General features: G+C 36.1%; 1 protein-coding gene across 2 annotated transcripts in view; it reads left to right on the forward strand.

Annotated features, from left to right (window-relative positions):
* GLMN (glomulin, FKBP associated protein) overlaps positions 1-18,845 on the forward strand; it is a 48,202-nt gene that overhangs the window by 15,038 nt on the left and 14,319 nt on the right. For both annotated transcript variants that reach the window (XM_057713053.1, XM_057713063.1), the window contains exons 8-16: positions 5,344-5,531; positions 7,338-7,391; positions 8,814-8,844; positions 8,950-9,039; positions 10,552-10,593; positions 10,697-10,770; positions 12,001-12,085; positions 15,272-15,378; positions 16,110-16,173. In XM_057713053.1, coding sequence (XP_057569036.1) covers positions 5,344-5,531; positions 7,338-7,391; positions 8,814-8,844; positions 8,950-9,039; positions 10,552-10,593; positions 10,697-10,770; positions 12,001-12,085; positions 15,272-15,378; positions 16,110-16,173 — 735 coding nt within the window. The remainder of the gene's footprint in view (positions 1-5,343; positions 5,532-7,337; positions 7,392-8,813; positions 8,845-8,949; positions 9,040-10,551; positions 10,594-10,696; positions 10,771-12,000; positions 12,086-15,271; positions 15,379-16,109; positions 16,174-18,845) is intronic.

The following is an 18,845-nucleotide window of genomic DNA, read 5'->3' on the forward strand; positions in this document are numbered from 1 at the left end:
CTCTTATCACTTAGGAAATTATAAGGGTTTCAAGGAAAACAAAAACAAAAAAAACAGGTTTCAGGAGCCCTGTGCCAGCAATCAGTAGCAGAGACCAATATATATATTTTCTGTTATCTCACAGCACCTTCCAGACTTTTTTCTGCTTTAATAGTTATAAATAAATAAGTAAATAAATATGTACATATATAATTTTAAAAAAGATCCTATCATATTATATAGTTGACCATTGAACAATGCTCAGGGAGTAGGTGCTCAGTCAAAAATCCATGTGTAACTTACAGTTGGCCCTCTGTATCTGAATTTGAAATTTGAGGAGGGATAGGAGTAGTTAGGAGAGGAGATGCCAGAACTTTAGGGGAACTAGATTCTGAGGATGAGACGATGATTTGGTAACTGATATAAACAGATACGTAGTTTAATAGGGTTAATGATGATGGTCAGGATAGCAGTAGAGAGGTTATGAGTGATGAAGAGGGAGTGGGGAGGGGTTTTCCCAGGAGCACATAAGAGCCTGGAGCCTCTTCATTGTTGCCAATGGTAGAGTATAGTATAAACCTCTGGAGCCAATATAAACACCACCATATGTGATATATGTACCCCATTTTAAGAAGATGGCTGTGAAAGTTGGAAACTGTTAAGGATTTTAAGTCTGGGAGTGGTGTAATCAAACTGTTTTGAGTTCATCTCTTGAATGGAGGATGAACTTAACTAAGAGTGGAAGTAGAGAGATTGGTTAGGTGTCTTTTGGGAGTCATGTGATAATGATGAGAACCTGAATATGGAAAGAAGAGAAGGCAGACTTGAAAACTTTATAAGTAGATAAAGTTGGCAATGTTTGTTCATGGAGTGCATTTAGGAGAATAGTAAAAAGATTGAGTTATGGACAAGGTTTTTGCTTAGTTAACAGGCCAAGTAAAGTTGCTGATAATTAACATAGAAAATACACAGCAAGGAGTAGGGAATTTTGTGCTTTAAAAAAATTTTTTTATTATGGAAATTTAAAGACATTCATAAAAGTAGAGAGAACAATAAATACAGCTGATTCACTTTGTTGTACAGCAGAAACTAGCACTGCGGTGTAAAGCAACTGTACTCCAATAAAGATCTGGGAAAAAAAAAAGTAGAACAATATAACATAGTCTCATGTACCGCTTGCCCTGCTTTAACAATTATCAATGTTTTTGCCAATCTTGTTTCATCTAGCCTCCCTCTTTTTTTTTTTTTGAGTTGATAAGCAATGTAAAGTTAGTTAATTTTTTTAAATTTTTTAAAATTAATTTTTATTGGAGTATAGTTGACTTATATAATGTGTTAGTTTCAGGTGTACATCAAAATGAATCAGTTTTTTTAGATTTTTCCCATATGGGTCATTACAGAGTACTGAGTGAAGTTCCTGTGCTATACAGTAGGTTCTTATTAATATCTATTTTATATATAGTAGTGTGTATATGTCAATCCCAATTTCCCAATTTATCCCTCCCCCTGCCAGCCTCCCTCTTTTTTTGCTGTAGTATTTTCTAACAAGCCCTAGATACTTCATTTCATCTGTCAGTCTTTATGTATGCTTCTCTAATTGGTAAGGAATTTTTTAAAAAACGTAACCACAATGCCATTATGACATCTAACAAGATTAACAATAATTTCTAATCTATATATCTCTAATACCCAGAGAGAGCAGGTTTTTAAGAAGCAAATTTTGAATAAGTGTGGATGAGATTCCCAAAGCGGTAAATTAATGTGAGACGAGAAAAGGGTTCAGGACTGAATTCTATAGAGTACCAGCACTTAAGGTGAGCCCACCAAAGAGACCAAGAGAGGGGAGTTGAAGAGGTGATGAAAATATCACAGAAACTGGGGTAGTAGAGTTCAGGAAGAAAGAAATGATTGCTAGTGTTAAATGCAGCAGAGATAGGAGTTGAAAAGCATCCACTGGATTTAGGAAGTAAGATGGCATTGATAATCTTAGCAGGAGCAGCTTGAGTGGAGTGTGGGAAACAAAAATCAGTTGAGTAGATAAAGGAGTGCGTGAAAAATGAGAAAAAGATGACTAGTATAAGCTATTCTTTAAGAGTTTGGATGAGTAAGGAAGAGAGAGGCAATAGAGAAGACATGGGCTTAGATAGGAAGGTAATTGAGGGAGATGGGGAGGTTTGAGCATGTTTATAGGCTGAAGAGGAGGGAATCATCAGCGGGGAAAGGAGAAGTGTTACGGGATAACGGAAATATTGTGGCTCAAGGAGAGCAGAGAGCTGGGCATAGGACTGAGGACATCTGGAGAGGAAGAGGTAAGAACGGGTATGCATGTAGAAGAATTTGTAACAGAAATGGAGTATTATAATTGAGGGGAATCAGACCCACTGTCCTCAATTTTCTTAAGAATGAGGAGGTGGAAATGAGGATTGAACAAGGGGCTTCAGGAAACTGGTAAAGGTTTGGAATATTGAATGGAAAGAAAAGAGAGATAGAAGGACCAAGAAAACATTAGTCAGTAGTGCTAAGCCCTTGGGGACTGTGATTGGAGACCACAACTGCAGTGATAACACTATTTTTGTGTGATTTTTTTTCTCCAGCAGTACTCAGCTGCCTGGGTGTAGAAGTAGAGAAGGTGGTTGTAGCTGTTTTTCCAAGGCTGGCATTTTATTGGGTAGATGTAGCTAATGGAAATATAGGATGCAGATAGTTCAAATAATAGTGCACTGGTTGATTAGAAGGGGATTAAGAGGGGAGATGTGTAGGTTAAAATGAAGGCATAACAAGACTAGAGAAGTCAGAGGTGGATAAGTAGGTTGGTAGGAGAAATAAGAAATTGTGGTCAGAAAATAAAATGCTGGAGTTTAAGTATCTAATGTGGAATAGCTGCAAATGTTGATAGAGATCCAGGGTGGGATTAGGTGCCAAAGTGAATTAGAAATTAAGGTCATTAGAATTTAGTGGTCAGAAAAACCATGAGGCTGACCTGTTACAGCAGTTATCTACATGAACATTCAATTTTTCTAGGATCATAACAGGATCTGGATAGAGAAAAAGGATGTGAGCAGGTACCAGTCTTCAGTGAACATGGGGAAGTCAGCATACGACAGAGATGGGGACAGATAAAAGGGCAGTATGGCATCTGCCTCAAAGGAAAATGTGTGTTTGCCTGAGAGTGCAGGAAGAACCCATACCACCCTTTCCTATTGCCGCCTTCCTGGCTGTGCGATGTAAGAGGCGTGAGAGTATGAGCAGCTCCCACCAGAAACCAGTCAGGTTAAATGAGCAGTGAGATAGAGCAAGTATCCTATGAAGAGGCTAAGGGTGTAGGGAAGAGGTTCTAAGATCTTAGTCTGTGAAAGGCGCATTACAAGTAAAGCCAGCAGTGAGGAAGCACAAAGCAGTTAGGAAATAGAAGTGAAATCAGGGTAGGAAATGAAGTGAGGAGGTTCCTTCTGTTCTGTGCTGGAGAAGTACAGGTAAATGTGGCATGCCTCAGCCACTCCCTCTGGCTCAAGCTGTTTTGGTATGGAACTGCTCGAATGTCCCAGGGGCTGCAGCATAGGAACATTTCATGAAAGGGCAAAGACTGCCATGAGGAATTGTAGAGAGGCAGGTATGTTGGGTCTAAGCAAGACTGCTGGATGGTGTGTGGATAGATAGTGAAGGCCCTGATTTGGACATAGGTGGACCCCAAATTGGTTACATATAATGATTTTTTTAAAAGGCTAACCTTACTCTGGAAAAAAAAACAACAAAAAACAACACCTCTAGCATTGGCTGAATGAAGAAATGGAGCTTCATGATTGAGGACATTTGGAAACCGAATACAGTAAATTTTTGTTTTATAGCTGTAACTAGAATGCGTGGCTTTGAAAATCAGTACAGCAGTATGTATTTAGCATCTGGTAGCTGGATAGCAGTCTCTTGTGACTGAGGATGATTTTCCGTGGTTCATTTTTGTGTTCTGAAATGACTAATGGAGCCATCTGGGGTAGGCAGATTTTAACTCCCTGAAGACTGGAAAAGTTTTATTTGGCTTTCTAATTCCCCACCATGTCAGGCTCAGTGCCTGGCACTCAAGTATTTATTGAATAAATGAGTGAATATGTGGAAGGTCAGTATTCATTCTGATTTAGCTGTTTCTGTCGTTCCCTTTTGACTTCTATATAGTAGTTCGTTGTGACCTTAACTTAAAACTTTTTTGTGGAGCTTCTCAATAAATATTGGCATAGGTGTTAAGTCATTTTCTACATAAGGAATATGAGGCTTTAGAGAAGTTAGGTAACTAACCCAGTATCCAACAGCTAATAAGTGATAGAGCCAAAACTCAGATTAATTTCATTGGATACTGAAGGTCAGGTGCTTTCTAGTGCACTAGAATTGGAACTAGTATAAGAGGCATAGGAGTGGCCTTGTATTTCTTTAAGTTTCTCTTTTCCTCTTTCCTTCCCCCCTTAAAACAAACAAACATAAAACTGTAGTTAATTAACTCATGCAGGGATGCTTCTCTTTCTCTTACAACACAAGAGCCCCTATGACCTGAGTATCAGTACCATTTCCTCTGCCTCTGCCATTGGCCAGTGTTCCTCTTGCCCACTCTGTATCAAGGCAGACAGTGGTCTGTGGAGCATTGTACCTAGAGTGTTCTTCATTTGAGTAGTTTACTATCACTTCACGATACTTGTATGTCTCACATTTTTAGATTGTTGTCAAATATCTCTGAAGCATTTCTAAATTGTGGTAAAATATACAGAAAGTTTACCATTTTAACCGTTAACTGTACAGTTCAGTGGCATTAAGTACATTCACATGGTTGTGTAACCATCACCATCATCCACCTCCAGAACTATTCATCTTCCCACTCGCTTCCTTCAGGTTGTTGGGAAAAATTTATCTTCTCGAAGCTGTAGGATTGAGGTTCCCATTTTCCTGCTGGCCAGGGACTGCTTTCAGTTTCTAGAGGCTGCCTGTAATTCCTTGACAGACAGTTCTCTTCATAGGCCCCCTCATAACTTGGCAGCTTAGATATTAAAGCCAGAAGGGGGTGAATTTCTGACTCTTAAGGAGGGCCTGGATCCTCTTTAAAATGTTCTTCCTGTTAAGTCAGGCCCATGCAGGATAGTCTTTCTTCTCAACTCAGATCAGCTGATTTGAGGTTCTGATTACATCTGCAAAAATCCCTTCACTTATGTGATATAACCTAATCTAATCATGGGGGTAGCATCTTGTCATGTTCTGTTGGTTAGAAGCAAGTCTCACGGGTCCCACCCACACTCAAGAGGAGGGGATTATATAGGATGTGAATATGGGGTGGGGGAGGGCACAGTTGAGTGTCTGCTATAGCTTCCTTTTTTATCCATTTCATAGGGATTTTTATCAGCAATTGGACACCCCTTTCCCAAAATAATTTTTAATCATGGAAGGAAAAAGAAGACTTGGGATTATCTTGAATTTGAGGAAGAAGAAGACAAACAATTATCAGACTCTATGGCTTCTCTGGCATATCTAGTATTTGTACAGGGCATCAGTATTGATCAGCTTCCAATGGTATTAAGGTAGGAGTTAGTGTTTATGTATTCTAAAAGGAACAGCATCAAACTCATTTATCTAATGTCCAATATATGTTTATTAAAGTATTGGTACATTTTCAGTGAAGTAAAAACAAAACCTATTTTTATTCTAAATATTACTGCCTATGATCTGTTAAAGCCAGTAGTCATCAAGTAGTGAAAAGAGGTGAGTGGGTGGCTGGGTGTTGAAATAGACATCAGGAATGATTGGGACAGGAGTCACAAAGTGTTAAACTGAGCTTGGTTTTGAAGCTGTTGGTCCAGTTCCCAATAGGGTGGTCTAAACTGGGTCATCTTTTCACTGGATTATTAATGTAATCCTGAGTGGATATTTATATATCCACCTCAATCCCTTTTAATCCAGTTCTCAACACATAGAAAATGAAGCTTTTAAGAGTAGTCCCTTAATGAAAACCCTTCAGTAGCTTCCTAAATGGCTCTAAGAATAAAGTCTAAATGCCTTCCCATGAGACAAGCTCATGCATGATCTGCTCCTTGCCTTATTGTCCTGATTCATCTCCTACCACCTTGCCTCTTGTTTACTATGCTTCAGCAACACAGGTCTTCTTTTGGTTTCTTGTTCACATGTGTCATGAACCTGCCTGCTATAGGGCCTTTGTACATGCTTAGAACCATCTTTATCCTTAAATATAGCTTTCTGAGGCAAGCCTTCTCTACCACTCAATTTAGGTTGAATCTTCCTATTATAATGACCTTGACCTTGACCTTCATTTCCCATAAAGTTTTTAAGCTAAATTTTTAATGAAAACTTTAAAAAATAAATACATACTTCTATAATGTAACACCTTTTGGACTCTAAGGTCCATGATAATAAGGATTGTGTATTTGTCTTACAGGACTTGGCTGTATTTGTGTACATTTGTATATTTATGTATGAATATACCTGGAGATATATTTATATGTAAATATTGCAATTATAGCTACCACTTGCATGTTTACCATGTATTAAACACTATAACAGCTTTGTATATATTATCTAATCTTAATAATAACCCTTTCAAATAGAGCACTATGTCATTTTACAGATGAAAATAACTAACTTAGACAAGTTATGATACATACCACCCAAGATCATACAACTAGTTAGTAGAATAGGTAGAATTCAAACAGTCTGTCTGACCCCAGAGTATATATCCTTAATCACACTCTACCACCAAAATGACTTAGGTATGTATATTAGTTTGCTATAACAAAGTACCACAAACTGAATAGCTTCAAATAACAGAAATTTATTTTATAGTCCTAGAGGCTAGAAGTCTGAGGTCAAGGTGTGGGCAGGATTGGTTCCTTCTGAGAGCTGTGAAGGAGCATCTGTTCCATACTTCTGTCCTAGCTTCTGGTGGTTTATTGGCAGTCCTTGATGTTCCTTGCCTTGTAGATGCATCACTCCAGTTTCTGCCTTCATGTTCATAGAGAATTCTCCCTGTGTGCATGTCTCTGTCCACATTTCCCTCTTACAAGGACACCAGTCATATTGGATTAGGACTCATACTAATGACCTCAGTTTATCTTGATTACCTCTAAAGATCCTATCCCCAGGGTGGGGGGTTCCTGCTCTGTCCCTGCCCATCACTACCCTAACTTTTTAAAAAAGAGAGACTTTTTCTCCAAATAAGGTCGGATGTTGAGGTACTGGCAGTTAGGACTCCAGCATATCTTTTTTGAGGGGACAAAGTTCAACCCATAACAGTACTTATGTATATAAAACTTCTCAAAATGCAAGTGTGTGTGTGTGTGTGTGTTTATATATACATTTTTTTTCTATTTTAGCCCATCATACCTTTTGCAATTTAATATGGGGCATATTGAAGTCCTTTTACAAAGGTAAGATCATTTAGATGGCATCTCAGAGTTAAATAGTAATGTTAAAATAGTCCTTGTCAAGATCAGGGGAGAGACTACTTTCTCTTTGCCAGACCCTAGTTAATTAATTATTTTGTAAAATAGTGAAGCAAATATTCACAACAGAGATAGAAATGAACCAAAGAGGTTTATACAAGATGTCTTATTGTAAAGTAAAGGTAGAATTAAGATATTGTCTTACAAGGAGATTTCCAGTTATCTGCTTCTAAGGTTTCTTTGCTTATTTCAGAAGTTGGTAAATTAAAACACCTCTATCCCACTGCAGCCTCCTCCAATCTAAGGAAGGGTGGTCAATAAGAGAAATTCATCCATAGTTTTACTTCATGGACACAATCTGTGAACTGCATCAAAAGGAAGGAAGTGTCTTAATTCCACCTTTTATAACTTAGCTTATTGGCAGTGATATCATTCCATAGCTTTTCTCATTTGAAGCACTAATAAGAAGGAAGACTTTCTCTTTAAAAAAAAATAACCAAGTAACAGGTATGCATAGTTTTCTCAGACAGATATTTAAGAATTTTACAAAACTCTATATGCTTTATTTTCTTTCTCTATAACATGTTTAAATTATCTCTTAAGATCAGTCAGGGCCTTTCAGTACTATCCTCTAGGAATACTCGTGACAGTTTATTAATCCCATCTCTTCCCAGGTGAAGGAAGATTTGTAACATGGCAAATGTCCAAAGCCTCGGCCTACAAGGCAGGAATTTCGAAGGGTCTCCTGGCACAAGTAGTTATTAACTCTGTAAATTTACTGTATTGCGTATGTCTTAATGATTTTACATTTTTACTTAGTTTCTGTTATATTCATAAAATGAGAATATACATTGATTTCAATCTTAAGTTTTATAGTCTTAAGATTTCCAAACTGTTAAGTCATTGAGCCAAAAAACAAATTCCTTGTAAGGTTAGAATAAGAACCTGGAGCCTAAGATAATACTTTTTTGCCACAGATCTTAAATATTTAGATAACAATGATTATAAACCTTTAAAAAATAATCACAAATGGAAAGCATTAACTTTTTTAATATATATATGAAAAAAGAATTGAAAAGATTTTACTGATTAATCAATTAGAATACACAGTATTATATCAGGTATAATTGATTTCTTAGCACTTGCTGTTGAAGATCTATTGATCTGATACCAGGAAATAAGCCCTGAGTGGGCTGATTTTGGTTAGATTTGGATATCAGTAGCCAAATCAAAAGACAGATCAAAGGTGGATTAACAATTTTGACTAGGTCCTTCAACAGAATTTCTCCTTAATAGGCATTTTTAAAGTATTAAAGTTTCAATTTTTGCTTTATTTTTCCTAAAATGAAGAATAATTCTAAAGCAATTTAGAAAACCATGTTGATAAATTTTAATATTCTCTTCCAGAACAGAGGAGTCTATTTTCTCCAAAGGATTGGTAAGATTTGTTTGCACCCATTATAATTTAAGTACATAGTCATGTTAACAAATACAGCTGTTGACTTTACCATGTATATGTCTCTGCATATATTTTAATCTGTAGGATCTGTTGGAGAATGGCTTATTGAGAATAGAGGACAACAGTCTATTTCACCAATACTTAGAAATCAAGAGTTTTCTTACTGTACCTCAGGTAAGTAAAATATGTATTTTAATATTGAAAAAAGCCCCTTTCCTATTCTGAACTTAAGTAAAGGTCTTTTCAGACTCCTCTCCCACTTTCTTCTCCATATCCTTTGAAAACTCTAGTGCCTTGCTGTCCAGTACAACTTTTTGTGATGGTAAAATTGTCCTATTATCTGTGCCATACAGTTACTAGCCACATTAAACACTTGAAATGTGGCTGGTGTGATGTAAGGAACTGAATTCTAAATGTTATTTAATCTAAATTAAACTTAAGTAGCAGTATGTGGCTAGTGTCTACTATAGTTGACAGCATAGCATCTAGTGGAAAAATGTAACTTTCTTCTTCAACACTTTGGTTCTGTAGAAACCTTGGAAAATGAAGTTCCTTTCCTTTTATTATAACTCAAATCCGTAGAACTCCATCAAGGCATGCATAACTCATTACTACAGACATTTTGTTTTTCCCTCCTATGATTTATTTTGCATGTTTATTAGTTACACTGTTTGTTAGTTATCGTAGCCAACTAGGTCTTAGATGTCAATGCAGAAAATTGTTTTTCCACTATTTAAACAGAAAAATAGGGCTTTTGTTAGTACAAGGGCGAGTCAAAAATTATCCCTACTCTGGCTGTAGAATTTAATTAACTTTTAGAAAAGACAAATACATCATTTTTCGACATAATCTTGTTTTTCAATATATTTTGTCTGTCTGTCAACAAGCTTTTGTATTCCCTCATTAAAAAATGTTTTAGGCTGAGCTGCAAGCCATGAATGCACTGCTGTCTTCACTTCTTCATCAGAAGTGAATCTTCATCCTCGTAGGGCTGCTTTCAGGGGACCAAATGGGTGAAAGTCCAATGGAACAAGATCAGGACCATAGGGAGGATGCTTTAACACCTCAAAAGGAAGTTTTTGCAGAGTGTCGATAGTGTGGGCTGAAGTGTATGGACGTGCACACTCTCAGACCACAAAAAACAAATCACTGCACGCTGCTCTTCTTTCATGCAAATCACAAGTGGGGCATCCATTTTTGCTCACACCACAGTTAAAAATGAACTGATGTAACATGTTTACACCTGCACAGCAGTGACTGGGGAGACAGTAGTCTTGAACAGAAGGTGCTGATAGGACAGTGTGGCCAACAGAAGTTTTAATATAACTGGACTGTGGATAATTTTTGACTCACCCTCGTATATTAAGCCTGATTATTTTAAATTAATAGATTATATTTCTGTATATTTGGTTTCATTTTTTGGCCACTCTAGACATAATTGAAAATTACTATTTACTTCTAACTGTACACTTTGTAAAACCCACTCAATATCACTTACAAAATGGATTGTACTTAGTGTCCTATAGACATAACAGTGGAATGAAAGGCTCAGGGAAAAATTTACTTCATCTTTAAATCTCTTACCCTCATTTCTCTGAATTTTTCGTGTTCATTAATAATATAGTTGTTTCTTTGTAGTAAGTATAATCTGACATTTGAATTAAATTTTTTTTTTTTTATTTCCAGGGCTTAGTCAAAGTAATGACACTCTGCCCCATTGAGACATTGGTATGTAAATGTCTGGGTCTAAATAATAATGAGTTGCAGTGAGAGATTTTAATAAATAACTTAATCTTTAGTTTATGTAACAGTATTATTTGTTCCATTTTAGAGGAAAAAGGGTTTAGCTATGCTTCAGCTGTATATTAACAAGTTGGATCCACAAGGCAAATATACGTTATTTAGGTATGTATCAATGGTTAATTGTGAAATGCATGGTTGATTAAAAACCAAATTAATGCCATTAATTATTCTAGGTTACTGTATTTCAGTATGTTTTACATGTAATTCTACTCTACTTGGAAGCCATATTATAATAAATTCTCTTCTCTGTGATAGGTAGGGAAAGGTTAATCAAAAATTATGGATACATGTATAAATATGTATTACATGAATAATAGTATATATTTCAATTCAATTAATTGAAATACTCTAAAATTAAAATAGACTTAAAAGATTAAATGGAGATTGGTGAGGCTCCTGCTAGAACTTTACATATGTCAGTAATGTCCATTATTCACAGTTGAAATTAATGGCTCTGGAGTTGTAACTTTTGACAGGTTATTATTCACTTTAACAGTGGAGCTTATTAATAGTCCTGTTGAGGAGGACAAGATTCTAGCAACTCTGAGTTGAAGATCAGCAAACTTTCTTAAAGGGCCATAAATAAACATAGTCTTTATGGGCCACGGAGTCTCTGTTGCAGTTGTTCAACTTTGTAGTGGGGGTAAGTGTGTTCCAATAAAACAAAACAGGCAGTAGGCTGGATTTGGCCTGCAGACCTTGGTTTGTTGATACCTAGGTAACAAAAATGAGTTAAAACCAAATTGGGACAATGTTAAAGTGCTAAGAAGTGTTCTTTGGGATTGGCCAGCACTAGCACTCTTGATTCTGTCTTTTTTTCCTTTCTGTTGATAGAGTCCGAGCAGATTTATGAAATCTCAAGTTTGATGTTTAGGTCTTATACCAGCTTTCCTATTCTGATCTACCTGTATTCCTACCCAAAAAACTCCCCCTTCTTCTTAAGCTAATCAGACTGAGTTTCCTTTCTTTGCAGTTAAGTTAGTCTAACCAGATTAGTCTAACAGGGAATAATTTGGGGAGTTTTTAGGCTATTATGCTAGTGACCGTTCTTGCCATGTTAAATCATTGCAGCTACATGCATAAAAAGATTCAACTTTGCTTTAATAGAAATTTCTTATTGAAAAGACCCAGTTAAAATAGAATTTGCCAGTTAGTGAGGGCAGTAATCATAACAGGTGACTGTAATTGGTTGATCACCTTGCTGAATGTCTGTACTTGTTTTTGTATTCCTAGAAATAACACATGGCCTATCTGAATTTATAAAACTTTGATCATCATTTAAGTATAATGCAGTCCAGATAATTTCAAATGTATTGTAATTTTGCTTTAAAGGTGCTTACTGAATACAAGTAACCACTCAGGTGTGGAGGCCTTTATTATTCAAAATATCAAAAATCAAATTGACATATCATTAAAGGTAAGAGCATAACTAAGGTGTCAGTTATCAATTTATTTTATTTTGTAGGATATATTTATTCATTTGTGGAATATATTAATGTGGAATTTTGCTCTGTGGACTTTTTCTGTCTCTAATATTAGGGTACAGGCATAACCCAGTGTGGGTTTGGTTCCAGACCACCCCGATAAAACAAAAATCTCAGTAAAGCAAGTCACACAAATTTTTTGGTTTCCCAGTGCATATCAAAGCTAATTACACTGTATTTTAGTCTGTTAAGTGCAACAGCATTATGTCTAAAAAAAACCACTGTACATACCTTAATTTTAAAATACTTTATTTCTATAAAATGCTAACCATCATCTGAGCCTTCAGTGAGTGGTAAGCTTTTTGCTGGTGGAGTCTTGCCTCGATGTTGATGGCTGCTGACTCATCAAGGTGGTGGTTGCTGAAGGTTGGCGTGGCTGTGGCAGTTTCTTAAGATAAGACAATAGTGAAGTTTGCCATATCGATTGACTCTTTCACGGATGATTTCTCTGTAGCATGCGATGCTGTTCGACAGCATTTTACCCACCGTAGAACTTCTTTGAAAATTGGAGTCATTCCTCTCAAACTCTGCCAGCTCTTTATCAACTAAATTTATGTAATATTCTGGATCCTTTGTTGTTATTTCAACAAGCTTCATAGCATCTTCATCAGGAGTCCATTCCATGTCAAGAAACAATTTTCTTTGCCCACCCATGAGAAGCAACTCTTTATCTGTTCAGTTTTATCATTGGATTGTAGCAATTCAGTCACATCTTCAGGCTCCACTTCTAATTCTAGTTCTCTTGCTGTTTCCACCACATTTGTAGTTACTTCCTCCACTGAAGTCTTGAACTCTTCCAAGTTACCTATGAGGGTTGGAATCAACTTCTTCCAAATTCCTGTGAATGTTGATATTTTGACCTTTTCCAGTGAGTCATGAATGATTCCGGAAGGTTTTCAATTTGCTCTGCCCAGATCCATCAGAAGAATCACTGTCTGTGGCAGCTGTAGCTTTATGAAATGTACTTCTTTCTTTTTTTTTTTAATATTTAATTTTGGTTGCCTTGGGTCTTAGTTGTGGCACACAGGATCTTTGTTGAGGCATGCGGGATCTTTTATTGTGGCACACGGGCTTCTCTCTGGTTGTGGCATGTGGGTTTTCTCCTCCGTACTTGTAGTGCACAGGCTCCAGAGCATGTGGGCTCTGTAGTTTGCGGCATACGGGCTCTGTAGTTGGAAGTGCGCGAGCTCAGTAGTTGTGGTGTGCAGGCTTAGTTGCCCTGTGGCATGTGGGATCTAGGTTCCCTGACCAGGGATGGAACCCGCATCCCCTGCATTGGAAGGCAGATTCTTTACCACTGGACCACCAGGGAAGCCCCCTGAAATGTATTTCGTAAAGAATAAGACTTTAAAGTTGAAATTACTCCTATTCCTTGGGCTGCAGAATGGATATTGTGTTAGCAGGCATGAAGACAACATTAATCTCATTTTATATCTCCATTAGAGCTTTTGGGGGACGAGGTACATTGTCATTGAGCAGTAATATTTTGAAAATAATCTTTTTGCTGAGCAGTAGGTCTCAACAGTATGGTTAAATTATTCAGTAAGCCATGTTACAAACAAATGTGCCGTCATCAAGGTTTTGTTTTTCCATTTATACAGCACAGGCAGAGTAGATTTGGCATGCTTCTTATGGGCCCTAGGATTTTTGGAACGGTAAAAATTAAGCATTGGGTTCAATTTCAAGCCACCAGCTATATTACTCTGAGAGTCAGCCTGTCCTTTGGAGCTTTGAAGCCAGACATTTTCTCCTCTAGCTATGAAAGCCTAGATGGTACCTTGTTTCAGTATAAGGCTGTTTTCATCTACATTGAAAATCTTTTGGTTAGTGTAACTACTACCTTCATTAAGTACCTTAGCTAGATTTTTCTGGATAATTTACTGAAGCTTCTACATCAGTACTTGCTGCTTCACCTTGCACTTTTATGTTCTGGAGATGGCTGCTTTCCTTAAACCTCATGAACCAACTTCTGCTAGCTTCAAACTTTTCTTCTGCAGCTTTCTCACCTCTCTTAGCCTTCATAAAATTGAAGAGTTAGGACCTTGCTCTGGATTAAATTTTGGCTTATGGGAATGTTGTGGCTTGATCTTCTCTCCAGACCACTAAAACTGTCTCTATATCAGCAGTGAGGCTTTTTCACTTTATCATTCGTGTGTTCACTGGAGTCGCACTTTTAATTTCCTTCAAGAACTTTTCCTTTGCATTCACAGCTTGGCTTAACTGTTTGGCACAAGAGGCCTGTCTCGGCCTTCGACATGCTTCCTCACTAAGGTTAATCATTTCTAGCTTTTGATTTAAAATGAGACATAAATGACTCTTCCTTTCACTTGAATACTTTGTAGGGTTGTTAATTGGCCTGATTTCAATATTGTGTGTCTAAGGGAATAGGGAGGCCCAAGAAGAAGGAGAGGGATGAGGAATGGCCAATCATTGGAGCAGTCAGAACACACACAATAAGTTTTAAGTTCACTGTCTTATCTGAGCGTGGTTCATGAGGCCCCAAAACAGTTAACAATAGTAACATCAAAGATCACTGATCACAGATTGCCATGACAAATATATAATAATGAAAGTTTGAAATTTTGGAGAATTATCAAAATGAGACACAGAGGCATGAAGTAAGTGCTGTTGGAAAAATGGTGCTGATAGAATTGCTTGAAACAGAGTTGCCATAAACCTTCAATATTTAAAAAATGCAGTAAAGGGAAGTGCAGTAAAATGAGGTATGCCTATATATTTTTTCCCCATTTCTACTCTTTCTTTTTTAAAAACCTGGATTTTGAAATTTGTTAACTATAGATTTAAACTATATTAATTCTTTGAACTGATAATATGACTTGTTTTGCTGTATTCTTGTCAGATATTAATGGAAACAAGTCTGTTTGTGAATACTCAGTAATTCCATACAGAGAAGAGAGAAAGAGTACATCAGTGCTTTCAAACTAGCAGAGTTTGTTCCAAGTGTCTACAAATAGTGAATGAAAGAATGGAATTTAAAGTTAAAAATATATATTTTAAATGTGTAATAGCTTATATTTGTATATCAAGGTATTAGAAAAACATGTATATTTATCAGCCTATTATTTAAAGCCTTTCTCAATTTTTCTTTTGCTTCTCAGAGAACATATAACAAATGGTTTACAGGACCACAGCTGATTTCCCTTCTAGATTTGGTACTCTTTCTCCCAGAGGGTGCTGAAACAGATCTACTGCAAAACTCAGATAGGTGAGGTGACCATTGCTAAGCTTCATATAGTAAATTCAGAATAAAATGTGAAACCTCTGCTTTGGGAACTAAAATAAAATGTATCTTCCTGTGATTTTATAATTAATGGTTCATAAAATTACATTAAAATTTTCATATTTAAGTAATTAGATATTATATAAAAACAAAATAAAAAATTCTTCTTTCCAGAAGTATTACTAACAGTATGATTTTTTTGTACCTTTGATGTACCTAGCTCATAGAGATTTGGGACTATAGCACTGGTGACTAAACACTAAGAATTTCATGTATATAACTTATAAAAGGCTTATGTGTTTGGGTTTTATTGTTTTATTTTCCAGGACATATAACTTTTTTCTTTTTCACATACAACATGTAATTTTACTTTCAGTATACTAGAATGAACGTTGAGAGATGGTTGTAAGCATTTATAAAAGGAATCTTAAAATTCAGGAAGCAAAAGATGGTACTCTCAAACATTAAAGATAAGTCTTTCTTGGGGGAAAAAAGAATAGTGATTTTCACAATTATATTTTGTGAACTTGGAGAACAAGAGTAATAAGTTATGTTAAGGAGGTAGGATATATGATAAGACATTTTAAAGGGAAAAGTTTCTAATGGCAAACATAATTGTAGAAATATATGCAAGGTTTTAACTTACCTTTTATTCATTGAAATTGTTGATTTATATAAAACTGTACTGTAACAAATTATATATTTTTAATTAACAGGATAATGGCTTCCTTAAATTTACTGAGGTATTTGGTTATCAAAGATAATGAAAATGACAATCAAGTAAGTGAATTTTTTTTTTAAAGCTCTTTATTGGAATATAATTGCTTTATACTGTTGTGCCAGTTTTTGCTGTACAACAAAGTGAATCAGCTGTATTTATACATATATCCCCATATCCCCTCCCTCCCGCGACTCCCTCCCACCCTCCCTATCCCATCCTTTAGGTCATCGCCCATCAAGTTGATCTCCCTATTTTATACAGCAGTTTCCTACTAGCTATCTGTTTTACATTTGGTAGTGTATGTATGTCAATACTGTTCTCTCGCTTCATCCCATCCTCCTCATCGCCCCCCCATCCCATGTCCTCAAGTTGGTTCTTTAAAACTGTATCTTTATTCTTGCCCTGTCACTGGGTTCATCAGTACATTTTTTTAGATTACATATATATGAGTTAGCATACGGTATTTGTTTTTCTTTTTCTGGCTTACTTCCCTCTGTATGACAGTCTCTAGGTCCATCCACCTCACTACAGATAGCTCAATTTCATTCCTTTTTATGGCTGAGTAATACTCCATTGTATATATGTTATGCCACATCTTCTTTATCCATTCATCTGTTGATGGGCATTTAGGTTGCTTCCATGTCCTGGCTGTTGTAAATAGTGCTGCAGTGAACATTATGGTACATGTTTCTTTTTGGATTATGGTTTTCTTTGGGTATATGCCCAGTAGTGGGATTGCTGGGTCATATGGTGGTTCCATTTTTAGTTTTTTAAGGAACCTCCATACTGTTTTCCATAGTGACTGTGTCAATTTACACTCCCACCAACAGTGCAGGAGGGTTCCCTTTTCTCTGCACCCTCTCCAGCATTTATTGTTTCTAGATTTTTTGATGATGGCCATTCTGACTGGTGTGAGGTGATACCTCATTGTGGTTTTGATTTGCATTTCTCTAATGATTAGTGATGTTGAGCATCTTTTCATGTGTTTGTTGGCCACCTGTATGTCTTCCTTGGAGAAATGTCTATTTAGGTCTTCCATCCATTTTTGGATTGGGTTGTTCGTTTTTTTGATATTGAGCTGCATGAGCTGCTTGTATATTTTGTAAAAGGCGAAAGATTTATGCGATCTGAAGAGAAACCAGAGCATTGCTTGTATATTTTGGAGATTAATCCTTTGTCAGTTGCTTTGTTGGCAAATATTTTCTCCCATTCTGAGGGCTGTCTTCTTGTCTTGTTATCAAAGATTATGAAAATTACAATCAAGTGAATTTTTTGAAAAAGAAACTATTATTCAAATGCATAAGGAGTGTTTTGTATTTTCTTATCAATACCTACTTAAGCTAATAATTAATATTTTACCCAGCTATAAAGCTGCAATAAGTGCCAACAGTTATTCTTTAAATTTGAAGTTAATTCCCAGGAGCCTTTACCACCCCACATCCAGCTTTCCCTTTCCTGTTGTACCTCTGCTCTCTTGCTATAAGCATTGCTTAGCCCTGTTAGGTAGCTAAGTTGCAGCTCCTAAGTTAACTAACCTTTTGAAACTCAACATATATTTGCGTATTTTGTTCATTAACCTCCACTTATAGCTCATGGTTTAAGTCTGAGCTATATAAAATAAAATCATCTGATAATTTGATGTCCCCTCATCAGACATGACAAATTGAAGCATTTTCAGCACTAAATCTGTTAACAGCACCTTTTGAATAATGTGTAGGAAGTTGAAATTTTTAAAAATAGTGTACCATTATAGGTATGCAATAAATAGAAAACTATTTGAAGGAGATTTGTCATACAGTAAAATTATATTTGCTTTTTATCGTTTCTCTTTTTACCTACTCTATTCTAATAGTTACTTTCTGTACATGTGTCATCTTATTAACTGTAACTACCTGAATTACATGCATAATTAAACTTTTTAGAAAGTAATAAATGAAAGTAATTAATGTTTATATAAGAATGCCAGAGGGTTTTTTCCTTTCTTTTCTTTTTTTAACTAAATCATAATTTGGGATCAAAAATTTATGGAAGAAGTAGCAGTTTCCTTCCCTCTTGACTGAATGTATTAGATTCAGTGATTTGACCTCCTATTCATTCCTCTTCGGCCAAAAATAGTTATGTGCTATCATTGACTAGTGCATACTCTGTACCGGGGTGCTGTTTTTTTTTCTGTAACATGTGTTCAAACATAAAGCCAAGTTGAAAGAATTTTACAGTGATCACTGATTTGCCCACCATCAAGATTCTACCATTAACATTTTACTCTGCTTTTATAATTTATCCATCTTTCCACCCTCTATCCATCCATCAATCTCTTATTTTTTTGATGCATTTCTAGGTAAACTGCAAACATCAGCATAGTTACCCATAAATATTTATCATGTATTTCATTAAGAAGAGTGAAATATTTGTCTATAGTTTTTCTTTGAGCTAAAGTTTACATAAAATGAAATGCCCAAATTTTAATTGTACATTCACTGAGGTTTAAAAAATGCTTAGATCTGTTATCCAAATCCTTATCAAATATAGAACATTACTTTCATCACAAGAAGTTCCTTTTTTTCCCTCCCAGTTAACTGTGATATCATCATTCCATACCCATCACTAGCCTCTGCCAGTGGCAACTCTGTTGTGGCCAGGTGCTATCATTTATTCTTCACTATGCTTTAAGTGCTCTTTAGTTTTTATTTTTTATCGATAATGTTAGCACAGGAAGGATCTTTAACTTGCA

The sequence above is a fragment of the Hippopotamus amphibius genome, chromosome 1 (assembly GCF_030028045.1).
Source record: "Hippopotamus amphibius kiboko isolate mHipAmp2 chromosome 1, mHipAmp2.hap2, whole genome shotgun sequence".
NCBI classification, from domain to species: Eukaryota; Metazoa; Chordata; class Mammalia; order Artiodactyla; family Hippopotamidae; genus Hippopotamus; species Hippopotamus amphibius.